At 40.2% G+C, this 16,470-nt stretch overlaps 1 protein-coding gene across 1 annotated transcript in view; it reads left to right on the top strand.

Annotated features, from left to right (window-relative positions):
• AIM1 (absent in melanoma 1) overlaps positions 1-16,470 on the top strand; it is a 48,786-nt gene that overhangs the window by 517 nt on the left and 31,799 nt on the right. The window contains 6 exon segments of the mRNA XM_006777212.2: positions 1-265; positions 5,423-7,784; positions 10,924-10,971; positions 11,059-11,177; positions 13,014-13,179; positions 16,058-16,197. The exon segment at positions 1-265 is cut by the window's left edge and continues 16 nt beyond it. Coding sequence (XP_006777275.2) covers positions 1-265; positions 5,423-7,784; positions 10,924-10,971; positions 11,059-11,177; positions 13,014-13,179; positions 16,058-16,197 — 3,100 coding nt within the window.

The following is a 16,470-nucleotide window of genomic DNA, read 5'->3' as shown; positions in this document are numbered from 1 at the left end:
CCGCTGCCAAGGCTGCCGCGGGGGAGAACGGGGAGGAGGCGCCCCGAGTCATCCCCCGCGAGCTCACCGTCCGGAGCAGCTCGCTGCTGCCGGAGATCAAGCCGGAGCACAAGAGGGGGCCGCTCCCCAACCACTTCGACGGCCGGGGAGAGGGAAGTCGGAGCAAAGAGCTGGGCAGATCTTCTGGAGGCCCTGACGCCGAGAGCTTGAAGCCCAGGAACCATTTCGGGGCGGGCAGGTCGACGGTGACCACTAAAGTGACCCTGTAAGTAACCGCGGAACTGGCTGGGAGTTGGCCCGGGCGGAGAGGCACGTGCTGGTGGCCGGTCGGTGTTAGTGGAAGAACATCTGTGCGCTGAATTTTCTCTTGTGTTGAAATTAAGGTCGTGAAGAGCTATTTCACACAGTTCAGGTTTAAGACGACGCATTCGGGAGTATGGTCAGCTGTTAATTCCAGTTTTAATTAAATGAATGTAAAAATGAGGTATCTCTTGAGGCTCATAAGTGATAGAAGACTGTATGGCTTGACATAAGCGAATGTTATTCTTTATTCAAAATGTGCACTGGTATTCTTGGGCAGAACATTCTTAAAACACATATGCAGTGATTTTCAAAACATGGAGCAAACACTAATATGTTCAGTATGTCCCAGGAGCTTTGACATGAGTGAGTTTAATAGCAGTCGTAGAAACTTTTAAGAAAGGTCAGTGGTCTTACTGGGAGACTGTTTGCTAAATGAAAAGACACAGAAGAATCAGGCTCAACAACCGACTATTTGCTGTTAAGTTGATTGATTTTTCTAATATTTATTGACTACCTTCTGTGCATGGCATTGTGCTATGAGCTATGGGGTGGGGGAGGGGCAGGAGAACCCACAACTATGAGTCAGTATTTTGCCCTTGAAAAAATTATGGCCCAGTCTGGAACACAAGATGCTGACAAATCAAATAACAATATGAAGTGATTTCTGATGAAACTGCCAATGGGTGTTACCATCTGTAAAAGTTGGGGATGTTCAAAAGAAAGGAGAAAATCACTATTGGTGTTGGTTTGTGTGTGTGTGTGTGTGTGTGTGTGTGTGTGTGTGTGTGTTTTGGGAGGACTTGTGCCTTGATGATAATGTAAGTGGTATGAGTGGACAGGATAGGGAGGGTAATATAAAACTCTTAAGATCCTCCCCCTTCCCACACTCTCCTCCATCTCCCAGTCAGCACATGTGAATAATGAGTGTTTATCTAAACTGCTTACATTTTTCCTGCATTCACACATGTTTTAAAAGAGGTATTTTCACAACATTGTCATTCTTAAACTAAAATAGACCATTCTACTTGACTTCTTGGATAAGTAAGCTTTAGAGTAGGAGGTCTGTTTGGTAAGGAAAGTCTGCTTAATGAATAAGTTGAGCCTCCTCACCAGCTTCGAACCTGGAGACCTTTGATATAGTCAGCTATTTATTCTGTAACAGCAGCGGTGGAGAAATAACCTGAGTGAATGATGCCCATTATTTGTAGAAGGCCAGTGTGCCAACATTCAGACCTCCTAGTGTGAGCCTCAGAGAAAAGAGGCAGTGTACCTGGTGAGGACGCTTCAGCTCCCCTGTCTGCCAGTGGGAATACACCAGTGGAAGAACCAGAAATGTTACACTGTTCAGGAGCAGGGTAAACAAACCCGGCAAGCGGATCTTACAATGAAACTCTTCCAGTGCTGTTGTCTGAAATAGAACTAAACCAAGTGTCTTTTTCTCAATACTAATTACTTTCTACCTAAAAGTTTTCCTTTGCCAGACACTGTTTATTTAATTTTGTTTTCCACAAGGGCCTCAACTTGGTGAATTGGCAAACTATTGAAATGGAAAATTAATAATGATTTCTAGTTTTTCTCTGTGACTGATGGGGTGTTTCAAACCCTTTAACTTCCCTTTGATTGCCTTTCAAGAAAATACGTTAACTCAGATTATTTTATTTATATATACACTAGAGGCCCAATGCATGAAATTCATGCAAGGGCCCCTGCTGCCGCAGCTGGACCTTGCAGCCCCTCGAAGCCTCGGCCGGCCCTCGCAGACCCGGCTTCGTCTGGAAGGTTGATCAGAAGGTTGCCCGGAAGGTCATTCTGCTATTTGGTCTAATTAGCATATTAGCTCTTTATTATATAGGATATATGTGTATATACACACACACATATTTATATATACATACATATTATTTCAGAGAAGAAGGGAGAGGGAGAGATAGAAACTTAAAAGAGAAAATCATTGATCAGCTGCCTCCTGCATGCCCCCTACTGGGGACTGAACCAGCAGCCTGGGCTGGAATCAAACTGTGACCTCCTGGTTCATAGGTTTACATTCAACCACTGAGCAGCACTGGCCAGGCAACTCAGATTATTTAGAAAACAACAATTTGAATCTGAAGTTTTAGAATTAAAACTATATTCCCTCCAAAACAATGACTATGGCCCTAGTTGGTTTGGCTCAGTGGATAGAGCGTTGGCCAGCAGATTGAAGGGTCCTGGGTTCAATTCCAGTTCAGGGCACGTAACTCAGTTGCAGGCTTGACCCCCTTCCCTAGTTGGGGCTCATGTGGGAGGCAACCAATTGATGTGTCTCTCTCACATTGATGTTGCTCTCTGTGTGTCTCTCCCCTTTCCCTCCACTCTCTCTAAAAATCAGTGGGAAAATATCCTCAGGTGAGGATTATAAATAAATAACTATGAAGCAGTATGTTTCTTGAAGTTATGAGAAAAATGATCTGTTCTCTACCAAGTATTAAATGTTGAGATTCTTAAAATGGTGTAGTTAAAATAAGGAGAATTTTCCTCTTGTATTATAGCCATAGCTTTTTAGACTCCATTATTTTCTCCTCACATTGTAATGAAGGCATTACAACATGAATTATAGGAGTCTTTTAATCACTTTGAGCTAGGTTAATTGCAGTGACTCTTGGTAGCAGAAGTTAATAACACAGAAAGTCTGGTTGTAAAAATGTATTTTGATCTTGGTGTAAATCTTTAATGTGCAGATGTTTCCTGTTCTTAAGTTAGCTTGTTGGCTAACTTGTAGCATTTTCCATTTACATTCATAAGATACACTTTGATGTTTGACTGTTCTTAGAGATGATTAGTGAGAATTTTTAAATGTATAGTCCCTGGTATATGAACATCCCTCATGATAGCTTTCTATTGGAAACTTTCTATTTCTAATCATCTTACTCGTTTTAGAATTTATCTTTAAGGAAGTGCTGATAAGTTAATATGCTTTTAAATTTAAGATACGGGCCCACAGTGTGGAAGCCTAAATATCTAATGGAGATTTGGGGAAAAGCAGCCGGGGAGAAATTAATGAGGATATATCAAATTTAGTATTTAAATAACATTTTTAAAAAATGAAAACATAAATTCTTAATGCTGCATTTGGAAAAGACTTCTCAAGTCTTCTCATCTTATCCACAAGGATAAGGTGTCTCACCCAAAGTCATATCTTCCGTTCCTTCAAAAGGCTCCTCAGGACCAACCTTCCTGAAGAGCAGTGAGTCCAATGGGGAGACAGTGGGAGATTTCAGTGCTTCTCCACTTTGTGTTCTCATCGAGGTGGCCTCATAAAGTGTGATTACTTTATCTTACAGAGATAAGTCATTGACTCCTTGGACCCTAAGGAGGTCATTGAGGCGAGTCTTGTCCGACCCTTTCTGGGGAAGCAGAGCAGTAGCGTGGTTGAGAGCATGGCAGCTGAAACCAGAACAACTGGCTTCAAATCATGGCACTGCCACTTACTAGCTGTGTGACCTCAGGCAAATTACTTGCCTTCTCTAAGCTTCAACTTCCTCATCTTGAAGGAGAATGGATAACATTGTCCCTTAGGCAAGCCGTTGAGAGTGTTTCTCCAGGGCTTGGCAATCAGCGAATGTTGGTGGTCATTATCTCTTCCATTTTATAAACCACTAGACCACTAGTTTAGACATTTTTGGTTTTGTTTGGTTTTTTAGCTTTGGAGTCCATTCTTCTAGGAAAGTTTATATGAAAGTGATATATAAAACAGATAAGTAGAGTGATTCTGATTGAAAGGACGGTGGCTGGCCAACAGGCCCATCCCTCAGTCTCTACTGTTCTCAACTGCAGCCCTTTGAAGAGAACTCCTTGAAGGGGTGGGGGGATGGGGGAACCAACTCTGTTCTAAACTATCTAGTTTTTGTTTACAGATAGAGAAGGTAGAGTTCGGAGAGTAAAAGTAACTTGACCAAGTACACATAGATAATTAGCCTAAGAGCCAGGACCAGAGCCAGCTAAGGACAAAAAGAAAAAAGTGTACACATTCAAAGATTTATGATTTCCATTAGGGGGATAATTACACCCAAGAGAGGAGACTGAGGGGGGAGACCCACTTTGCTCAAGAAATGGTGACAAAGCCAACAATTGACTAATTGATAGGTACTTATGGTATATCCATATGATGGGCTCTTAAGCAGACGCTCATAAAACTTTTCAAATAAAAATTTTGGTAACTTGAAACGTTAAAAATGTTAAATATAAAGTTAAGTAATATTATTTTTAAAAACAAGATACCAAACTCTATGAAGAGAATAATCTTAATTCTATTAAAACTATTTAACCACATATAAAAAGACTGAACATATTCTAAAATATTAACAGATATATCTGAATGGTAGGATTATGAGTGATATTTTATATTTTCCAAATTTTATGTGGTGTGCATACTTATATAATCAGATAAAAACTGTATGGGGGGAAGGATAGTGGAAATAAAATATCCAAAGAGGTAAATAATAGATAAATATTTTTTATAACTTAGTTTTTTAGGATAATATAAAAAATTATGATGAAATAAAAATTACACAGTTGATGTTTAGAGAAATCATTTATGTATTTAAAATATGGGAGTGCATTAAATATTTAAATTTGTTCTAATGTTCTTGAGGCCCTAAGACATCATAACTGTAGTGCCAAGCACTGTATGTACGTACCAGGTACTCAATAAACTTGCTAACCTCCCACCTCTAGACTTTCTTTCTTAGTTATATAATTTTCTTACCCCTCACACTGAAGCAAAACATTGATTAAAAATAATTGATAGCATATTTAGGATTGTTTAAAAACTGTTTCTTTTTTTTTAAGTTACATACCAGAAAAATGTTGGCTTTTTATAGTTTTACTAAAGGCCCAGTGCACGAATTCATGCATGGGTGGGGTCTGGCCCGCCCCATCAGGCCAATTGGGGCAGTGGCGGGGGGAGAGAGGAGGGCCAGGAGGGGCGTGGGCAGTTGGCCAGCTGCCTCCGCCCCCTTGGTCAAACTCCCGGTTGAAGGGACAATTTGCATTTTAGCCTTTTATTATATAGGATAATAAATTGATATGTTCACTTCTTAAAACTAGGTCATAACTGTATCATATTGCTTTTTTCTTGCAGCCCTGCCAAGCCTAAAAATGTGGAACTAAATCTTAAATCTCCTAAGAATCTTGACAGTTTGGGAAATGAGCATAGTCCATTTAGCCAGCCAGTTCATAAAGGAAACACTGCCACCAAAATCTCCTTATTTGAAAACAAACGGGCAAACAGTAGCCCAAGACACGCTGACATTCGAGGCACAAGGAACACCCTTGCCTCTAATAAAACATTTGTCGGGAGGGCGAAGCTGAATTTAGCCAAAAAACCCAAGGAAATGGAGCAACCTGAAAAGAAAGTAATGCCAGGTAGTCACCACAATGGTGTTCTGGTGAAGGAAACCTCTGCAGAAACCAAAGTTATTCTCTCTGAAGAGGAGATTCTCCCAGCAACCGGGGGTCCCGGAGGAAGAGGAATGGAAGGGGAGCCCACCGAGGATCAAGCTCTTGGTCCTCGGCTTGAGCATGGTGACCAAGTAGATGCTGGCTGCCCTTCTGAACCAGTGGCTACTGCTCTGATTCCTGTCAAGGACCACAAAGTCTTAGGAGAGGACGGCTCAAAGGCTGCTGACAGCAAAAGACTCGTACTTGAAAGTAGGACTGAGACTTCACAAAACATTCCCTCCATTCTTGATACCAGAGACTCACCAACAGCCACACCAAAACCACAGGACACCTTTTCTGACTCACAGCCCCCAGCTGAGTCATCTAATCAGCCTCATTCACGGCCTGCACCCATTCCTGTGGATGTGCCCAAAGACGCGTGTGCTGAAGCTCCCATGAGCAGCTTTCCGTGCGCTGATCTAAAAGTATCCGAAAACCACAGTGGATGTATCTTGCCTGTGTCTCATCTGGATCATGAGAAAATGCCCCCCTCCAAACTTGGAGGAAGAAGGGAAGAAGGAGGAGGAGGAGAAGTCAGCCTTCCCTTGTCCACAGAGCACAGCTCAGAAGTTGTGGGAACTGAGAGTCCATCCAAGGTCCTGGTCCAGGTCAGGTCCTTCGTCCTTCCCGTGGACAGCACCCAGGATGTAAGCTCCCAGATCATCTCAGATAGCTCCGAAGTGAGAGAAGTGCAGTTGCCAAGTTGTCACAATAATGAACTTGAAGTGGTTTCCGTTGCAAGTTGTGCTCCCCAGAAAGAGGAAGTACCGGGCAATAAGAGCACATCACCCAAACACATTCATTGCAAAGAGGAACATGCAGCAAAATCTGGCCCACAAGTCATGCCGCTAGAATCAGAGAAAACTCTGCCTGTCCAGGCTCAGAGTGAGGGCGACAGAGCACTCCTGGTGGCTGAGTCCAGCCTCACGCACTCCCCTGGTGGCAGAAACCATTTAGAAACGCCTCAGAGGCCAGATCAAAGTGTTGTGAACGGCCAGGACAGCCCTGCCAGTCGTTTGAATGTCTCTGGTGGTAGTGATGATAGTGTACTTGACTCTTCTTCTGATATGGAAAAATTCACGGAAATTATCAAAAAGATGGACAGCACTGTGTGTGTGCCTCAGAAGAAGAAGAAAGCCAGGGTGCCAAACTCTCCTACCCCTCACTTTGTCATGCCTCCTATTCATGAGGACCACTTAGAAAAGGTGCTTGATCCCAACCTATTTACCTTTGGTTTGGGAAAGAAAAAGGGAAGCCAGCCAGAAATGTCACCGGCTTTACAGCTGATGCAGAACGTGGACCCGAAGTCCGCACCGAGGTCCAAACGCATGTCCACCGAAAAGAGTATCCTCTTCAAGTCCTTGCACGCGCACATGAACGGGAAAGATGGACCTCCGACGAACCCAGAAGTGAGCGACAAGGAGAACAGGGAGGTCACAAATGGTGGAGTGAAGAGATCTAGGCTAGAAAAAAGTGCCCTTTTCTCAAGCATGTTGTCTTCTTTACCACAAGACAAAATCTTTTCTCCCTCCGTCACGTCAGTCAATGCTATGACCACAACTTTCAGCTCTTCTCAGAACACTTCTCTTTCTCGGTCTCCTGTGTCACAGCCTGTGGCTGAGGGGGCCCCACCCTGCTCTTCAGAAAAAGAACAGCCAAATCTTCAGCCCAACAACTTCTTAAAGGTCTTCAATTTCGACTCATCAAACACATCTCATTCGGGCTTGAAAAGTCCAAGCTACATGGAAAAATACCTGCCAAAAGAGGAAAGCAAAAAAGATCTGGATTCACGAAGCAACCTACACCTGCCAGAAACGAAATTGTCTGAATTTTCAAAACCAAAGAACAGCGATGATGTGGAAAAGGTTAATCACGTCGAAAGTGCTCTTACATCGAACTTGCCGAGCTATGGGAACAGTGACACAGACTTCACGGGTCTTTTCAAATCCAGACGGTTTGACCCAAACATTTCTTTTTCTGGAATGCCGTTATCAGATCCAACAGTAAGTAGCAACACATGGTTTCTTATTTGGGGTACTTATAAAGTGAGAGGAGAGAGGGACAATGAGCAATTCATGTTATTCTTTTAGAAATGGTTATGCTGTACACAATCATTTTTTAATTTCTTGAGCGCATATTTGGAAACCTAGGTACAAGGGACTGCTAGGGTCCAAGAAAAAGATGACTAAGATTCTGCTCTCAAGGTATTTGTAGTCTAGCAGGGAAAACAAGTTACTGATATTTTAAGGTACTTGTGAATTTATATGCTGTATCAGGAAAGGTATAGGTAAAATACCTTGAGAGTTCAGACAAAGATAAGGTTTTTTTTTTCTTACTTAGTTTTGCCTAAAAATGCTCAGTACTATAGTTAGAATTTTGAAGATTTGTGAAGCAGCTACCCTTATTCCTAATCCCTTCTCTTGTGCTGTGAGGTTCACTCTTTCTTCCCATAAGTAGCAATAAAGATGTCTGCTATGCATTTGAGAAAGTATTTTCTCTTTATTTGGAATTACTTTTCATCAGGAGAGTGTTTTTCCCCACAAAGGCTTTGAGGAGTAAAAAATTTGGGGCTACATTGACTCTTTCCTTGAATATTGTAGAGAGGGCAGCAAAATATGATTTTGAGCAACAATTATGACTTCTCCATCTTCTCCTGTCTGACTGCTGATGTTTTCTTAATCCAATTTTTGATGTGAATTTGTGCCTTGCTGTTACCAAGCTTGATATTCAAGTTGAGGGAAGACAATGAAAGAGGAAAACAGAATATAAGGTTTAGAGGTCAGCTCTGTTAGCCCAGAAACATGAATGCACCTCTGTATTCCTGTTGCCCACCCTATGAGCCAGGCCATCTGTCAAGTGTAGACCATCATCTGAAACAGTTTATCCAAGCAGAAAATACCTGGCACCCTCCCTCATGTCTGAGGCACTGCCACGTGTTTCAGCTTGTTGTATTGGCTTTTACTGCAAGCCTATCTTAGAATGTAATTCTGGAAGCTCTTTAAAAAAATGTAGTTGGGCCCTGCCAGTGTGGCTCAGTGGTTGAGCCTCAACCTATGAACCAGGAGGTCACGGTTCGATTCCTGGTCAGGTCACATGCCCAGGTTGTGGGCTCGATCCCCTGTGTGGGGGGTGCAGGAGGCAGCCAATCAATGATTCTCTCTCATCATTGATGTTTCTATCTCTCTCTCCATCCTCTCCCTTCTTCTTCAAAATCAATAAAAAGATATTTAAAAAATTTATATATATAGTTGGGTTTCCGGCAAGGTACAGATCCCTCTTTTCAAAAGTTTTCAAACTTTGGGTCTTAGGATGCTTTTATATTTAAAAATTATTGAGGACTCCAAAGAGCGTTTGTTCACATGGGTTTTACTTCTCAGAATTTATTATGTTAGACATTAACACTAACAAAAGTAAAAAAGCACAAGAACACACAGGTGTACATTTCATTAGCCATCATGGCAATGATGTCATGGACGCTCAGGGGAATGCCATTGTATCCTATGAGGTGAAGAGAGTAAAAAAAGTAAATTGCCTCTTCTTCCTATGAAAATAGTTTTGATCTTGTGGACTCGCTGAAAGTACCTTGCGAGCCCTCCAGGAATCCCTGGACCTCTCGTTGGGAACCACTACTGCATATGAGCACTTAATTTATAACTCAGAGAAATTATAAAATGTTTAAGTATTTCTCTGAATCACAAAATTTCCACTGGTCTACTTCCTGTTCATGACAGCCTTATTCTCTCTTTTTCATCATTCTTGGATCACTTCTCTTATTTGACAACAGTCTGGTGAGTCTGACAACAGAATATACAGTTTCCCTGAGGAATCTCTTGAAAAACAGCCAAAATGGGGTAAAAAGAATAAACAAAGTTCTGTATACCCCCCTCTGTTTTTCTTTAGCTTTGGGGCTTTATTGATTATATGTAACTATTCTATCTTCTATGTGTTACCTGAATTTTGTCTTAATTTTTAGGCTTTTTCTTCAGCTTTTTTATATATAAATATTTATACATATTTATATATAAATAAGTCAATGCCATTTTGACTTCTAATAATGCCTTCCTGAGACCTTCCTCTGGTCTCTTGGGCATGTTCTACTCCGGGATGATGCAAGAGTGATCAGATCAAAGGCAGTCCTTAGAGTAGGTATCCTGGTCAGCATTGAAAGTAGTCCATGTTTTATCTTTTTTTTACATGTATAATTATTATTTTTATTGTGTTATGCATTTCTGGTTTTACTGGTCTTCTTATTTTATCTATCAAAAAGGGAGTAATTAAATACTATGTACAAGGTACATTGTGAAGTAATCCATAAGCATGTTGTTGTTTGTGTTTTTTTTTTTTTATTGATTTCAGAGAGAAGGGGGGAGAGAGAGAGAGAGAGAGAGAGAGAGAGAGAGAGAGAGAGAGAAACATCAATATGAGAAACATTGATTAGTTGCCTCCCATACACGCCCCTACCTGGGATCAAACCTGCAACCTGGGTATGTACCCTGCCTGGGAATGGCACCCGCCACCTTTTGGAGTACAAGATGACACTCTAATCGACTGCACCACAACGGACAGGGCTTCATCAACATGTTTCTATTTAGACTAGTAGTTGTTATGTGATGGTAGATATTACTATGAAAAAACTGTATAGATTCAGATAAGGTATATATGAACACATAAAATTGGTTCAGCTCATTCTAGATAAATGATTAATATATTATACTTTCTCTTTCTTTATCTGAGATTATACCAAGATATTTTGAATTGTAATCTGCTGAGTTCTTATTCTGTAAATTCATATAAAACATAGGTCTGACTCTTGAGGCCTAAATTTTCTAGATTGGTGAAAATAGCCTAGGCATTTATTAGCAAGTGAAGAGAAATCGAAACGGCGACTTCACTTGGGCATGGGAAGCTCTTAATAGTATAGACTCAAAGAGACTTTTACTATAACTTAGATCTATACTCTGGTTTCTCTTCAGATCGCATAAATCTTTCGCCTTTTACTATAACTTAGATCAAGGGAGACTTGTTTCAACATTGGCAGATTGTGAGGTGAATATGATCATACTCAACGGATCATGGGAGGAGAAATGAGGACTGGTATGCAAAGTTTAATAATTTGTTGTGTTTTTGTTCATCTGATTACAGACGCTTAAAGGAAGTGTCCAAAATAAAATCAATCCCCGACCTGGAAAGGTAAGATTATTTTCTGTCTCTAGTCTGGCTTTTATTCTTGTCTGATAACATACAGTAAGAAGTGCAACCACTCCCACTCTCGCGTAGGTGGTGATCTACAGTGAGCCGGAGGTCTCCGAGGCGTGCATTGAAGTCTTCAGTGACACCGAGGACTGTAGCTCCTGGAGCCTCTCGCCGGTGGTGCTTGTGAAAGTTGTTAGAGGCTGGTAAGACTGGCTCTTCGACTTCCTGGCGCTAGGGCTTACATTTTACATTTTTCATTACCTCTTCGGCCCTCAGTCCTTACTTAAAATTATGCCGTTAGCAATGTAAAGGCAGACAGTACCAGTCCCAGTGAATATTAAACGGAATTCATAACAAATAAATATGGTTTTTAATCATGTTTCTGATTACAGGAATGAAACATATTTTTGTTAGAAAAATCAGGAAAGTGTAGCATTTAAGTTTCTTTCCCATGTATCCCCATGTACATAACATTGGTTTGGACTAATGGACATTGGAGACCATGATATACATTTATTTGGCTTATGAACTTTCAGTGAGGTTGATAAGAATTATACTGGTTATGTTGGTAGAGTTTTTTAAATTCCATAAGGAGAGACATTTTGCTAACATTTTATACAATAGTTCAGTGAAGGATGAAGTTAGAAGTTATTTTCCAACTTTTTGATAACAGGTGGTAAAGAAGCTGGTGAAAAAATTCTTTTACCAGTTTAATTGCTTCTAGAACATACAAAGGAAGTTGAATTAAGAAATGGATTTAAAAAAATTACTTATGAGGCATGAATACTTCTCTTTGGTACCTATCTGTAAACTTGTTTGAAATAAAGAGATAGGGCTCTTGACATTTGTGGTTTAAAAAATTAGTAAGCTTTTCTTTTGGTCTCCATTTGATTAAATATGCAGCATCTTTCCCATAAAGTTTTAGATATTTTACTATATTTTTTTATATATTCAACATATTCATTAGAAAATATAATTAGCTTTTGTTTTTAAATTTGAAGACTGAAAATAACATTAACATTTTTGTATAACAATTTTGTTTTTAATAAAAGAGTTCTGAATTTTTTTGCAATTTTTGTTGGCTTCCCTCTTCTTGAAAGCATAATACGGGTGGGCAAAAGTAGGTTTACAGTTGTGAGTAAAATACAATTTATGTTTGTATTATGACTTTATTATTTTTTCATATGCACAATTGTCAACCACACCTGTACTGAAGTGAAGTATTTCTTCAGTGTTTGGATATTGTTGTGAAGGGTATTTTTTTTAAATGCTTTTTATTAACATCTGTAGTTCTTTGTATCAATATATCCATTTTTTAAGTCTCCACTAACTGGCAATTCTATAGAACATTAGTATCTCTAGGACATTAATATTGATAGTGGAATGTCCTCTAAGGTCCTGATATAATTCTTGAATTATCAGAAGCTAAATTTTAGTGAATTTTGGGGTTAGGGAGGGTTAATACATTTTCACAGTGAGAAGGGGTTTCAAGGTGGTGGCAGAGTAGGTGGAAGCTACACTCACCTCCTCCCATGACCACACTGGAACTGCAACTAAATTAAAGGAGAATCATCCTGAATAACAACTGAAGGCTGGCTGAAGAGGAGTCTTTAATCGGGGATTTACAGCAGAAGCCACCGGAGACGGTTCCGCACAGGCTGCCGAGGGTCAGGCACAGACAGGGCCCGACATTGGCCTGCGCCAGGGACCCACCCAGGGGCCAGCCTCAGACATCAGCGCGGGATCCGAGAAACCTCACAAGCAGCATATGGGAAGGGAGGTCTCGGCAGGCACTAACCCTGCTGAGGCGAATTCCGCTTCGTGTGGTCAGCACCCGCACAGCAGCTCCACACTGTGGGGCTGTCCTCACAGTCAGCAGCCTGAGCGTCCATTCCACACAGGAACGGGCCAACTGCAATCACTGATAGAGAACTGGCCATAATGTGTTTTGTATATGGTGGCTTTTACCCAGAGTAGTTGAGTAACCTAAACCTCTCTCGCCAGGCCTGGCTAATAGTTTTGCTGTGTTTTATTCGTAGTTGGATTTTGTACGAGAAACCAAATTTTGAAGGGCACTCCATCCCCTTAGAAGAAGGAGAATTGGAACTTGCTGGTCTCTGGGGTATAGATGATATTTTGGAAAGAAAAGAGGAGGAAGAGTCTGCTAAACCTGTGGTGATTGGTTCAATCAACGATGTGGTCCAGGTAGGTTATGGGAAAACCAGAATCTATTTGTTCATTCAGCAAATACTTATTGAATGCCAGGGATGAGTCTTACTTTGAGAGAAAAGTTCATTTTATGGAATAAGTGGTTGGGAAAAATATTTGATTGGTGTTTATGGATATACTTTTTATAAGTATTTGTACATTTTAAATGAATTAGAAAAGACTGGGTATTTCACTTAGCATAAAGTAAAAGGCAAGTATCATATGATTTCTCTCATATGTAGAATCTAATGAACAAAATGAGCTAACAAGCATAATAGAGACAGAGTCATAGATAGAGAGCAGACTGACAGCTGTTGGTGGGGGGGGGACTGGTGAGGGGTGAAGGAGGGTAAAGGGTGGATAAATGGTGATGGACGGAGACTTAGGGTGGTACAGTACAGAGTACAGATGATGTGTTGTAGAATTGTGCACCTGAAACCTGTATAATTTTGTTAACCAGTTTCACCCGAAGAAATTTTGTAAAATGGAAAGAAGAAATAAAATAATGTCAAAATAATGATTTTAAAAGATGAATTAGAAAAGAAACATTGGTTAGTCACCTTTTTCACAATAAACCTTGAAGGTTAATTTTTTTTATACCTGGCCTCCCCATCCCTTTTCCAAGTGTATTTTATATAATAACCTGGTTTTGATAAGTTACGAATGAACAGATTTTTCTTTTATTTAGTTTTGTGGGGCTTTTGTGTGTGTGTGTGTGTGTGTGTGTGTTTTGTTTTTTGGTTGCTGTGTGAGTTCTGATTACTTTGAGTGGCTTAGAAAAGTTCTATTTGGGAAAAATAAATAACTCAGTTGATAGTTCGGCTCTGGGGTTTTAAAAAAATAAGTCTTTGAGGCTACATTATTGATTGGGTAAAATTTCCTTGGTTCCTTTTTGTAGCAGCATCTTTCTTGTGGCTGTTGAGATTTGATGATTCTTTACCCTTTTTACCTTTTAAAAAGGTAATTAATGGTACTTTCCAAATGGAAAATTAAAACTGTGTTTGTAATAGAGATGGGTGTTGGGGTGCAATAGGGAGAAAATGAATGTTCTAAAATGAGAACGACTAAGAATGAGTAAGACTTTTTATATAAGTGCATAATGTGATAAAGCTTAAGAAAGACATGAGGAGTCCCATTTAAAAATGGCATAGTGGAATAATTTATTTGCAGTTTTTATTTATGGCTGAAAGAATATTGGTAATACAGTAGTGTTTTAAAATAATCATCCAAATCCCACCAGCATGAATTTTTCTCGGCTGATATTCTAATGTGGTTGCTATCATAATATGGGCACAATGCTCTTTTCCTTTTTTTCACTTAACACTTTAGTTCCCAGTCCGTTTTCTCTTTCCATACAATTTTTCTGAAAATCACACTCCCATTGGTAACATCTCTCACTGATTTGCAGCTGAGGGAGGTGTCAGAATCTGGTGGGGTGGAGATTCAGGTGCATTCAAGAAGGTGTGGGAAGGGACATTGCCTGATAACAGCAGACTTGATGAAGTTGATGCTTTTCATGTCCACATCCTTTGGGGTTTTCATGGAAGTGATGTACCATCATTTATTTTTTCTTTCTACGCTCTGTGGAGCTTCAGGTTGTTTCTAGTTTTTTACTATTTTAAATAACGCTGCATGAACATTTTTGTGCACATAGTAATTTATACATTTCTGCTTTATTTCCCTGGGGTAAATTTTTACAAAGGGTGTCATGTTAAAGGGTAGGAAAACTTTTATAGCTCCTGATATATCATGAATCATCATTATTATTATTGCAGTTTGTTTAAACACAAACTGGTTTTTTGAAACACAAACATAAGTCCCAGCAAATATTCAAGGGAATCACCTTTTTAGTCATTAAATTTGTTTCTTCTGTTAATGTTTGAAAGAGCCTCCCCTGAACTAACCCAAGTGTTATTGTTTCGGCTCCCGGCACTTCTGTACATCGGTTCACCTCGCTAAGCAATCAAATATTAAGAGAGATTTGGTTAGCACTTAGGCACTCATCCAGGAGAGGCCTTTTGAAGAGTGTTTGATGGGCTGTGGACATTCAGGGCACGGAACAGTGATCAAAGTGCAGAGATTTATGAATCACCATAACTGTGCCTTTGCAGTACGCAAACAAGACCAGCATCATAGGAGTTTGGTCAGTCAAGGAGCGTTTCCAATGGGGGATGGAAGGGCACAGAACAACACTGGGGGAAGACTCCTGGCACAACCACTCCGTAGACCTGATTCTCTGGAGTTGGGTGGTCACATCAGAGCAAGGAAACTAAAACTCCTGCCCTAGCTGGTTTGGGTCAGTGGCTAGAACTTTGGCCTTCGGACTGAAGGGTGGTGGGTTCAATTCCGGTCAAGGGCACATACCTTGGTTGCACTCTCAATCCCTGGCCTTGACGGGGGCATGTGGAAGGCAACTGATCGATGTGCCTCTCTCATATCGATGTTTCTCCCTCTCTGTTTCTCTCCCTCCCTTCCACTCTTTTTTAAAATAAATGGCAAACATATCCTCTGGTGAGGATTAACAAAACAAAAAGAAACTAAACTAAACTAAAACTGCTGTCACCAAGAAAAGCCAGCAGTTTTCCAGTGAGGATGAGAGAAATAAATATGTCCAAAACTCTAGTTAAATATATTTCTGATGATCTTTGCTTGAATTTAAAACTCGGATATATGATAAAAGCAATGTGTTCGCCCCAAAAGACCACCTATTATTAAGTCATGGGTGAAAACAGGAAAGGGATAAAATGGCAGGTGCTCTGTGAAAGGTATGTGTATATTTAAAGCTTATTTTAATTCTTTGGGGAAAATGGGCTTACGGTACAGTTACATTCATGGTGTAATTATTATGTATGTACATGTATTTTTTATTTTTCAGGATTACAGAGTTAGTCACATTGACTTATTTACTGAACGAGAAGGGCTAGGAGTCGTCAATTCCTACTTTGATGACACTGAAGAAATGCAGGGGTTTGGTGTAATGCAGAAAACCTGTTCCATGAAAGTGCATTGGGGCACGTAAGTGCTTTATTTTAAGTACAATTTCAATGAAGCTTTTTTGGTGAGTGTCGTATTGGAAAGAAGACTTAAAATATTCTGTCTCTAATTTGTTGTGTTGCTAAGTGATTAATTACTGACTAAAAGGGTTGTTGTTGTTTAATAAGGCACATAAAATTCTGATGTTGTTGTACAGCTCTTACAATGATTTCTTAGGGGAAAAGTAAGGGGGGAAATGCATTTTCAATGTGGGGATTTCCTTATCACAGAGGAACCCGATTCATTCAAAGCTGA

Source organism: Myotis davidii, unplaced genomic scaffold (assembly GCF_000327345.1).
Source record: "Myotis davidii unplaced genomic scaffold, ASM32734v1 scaffold68, whole genome shotgun sequence".
In the NCBI taxonomy this organism is placed as follows: domain Eukaryota; kingdom Metazoa; phylum Chordata; class Mammalia; order Chiroptera; family Vespertilionidae; genus Myotis; species Myotis davidii.
The sequence above is the reverse complement of the archived record's forward strand: the minus strand, read 5'-3'. Positions and strand labels throughout refer to the sequence as shown.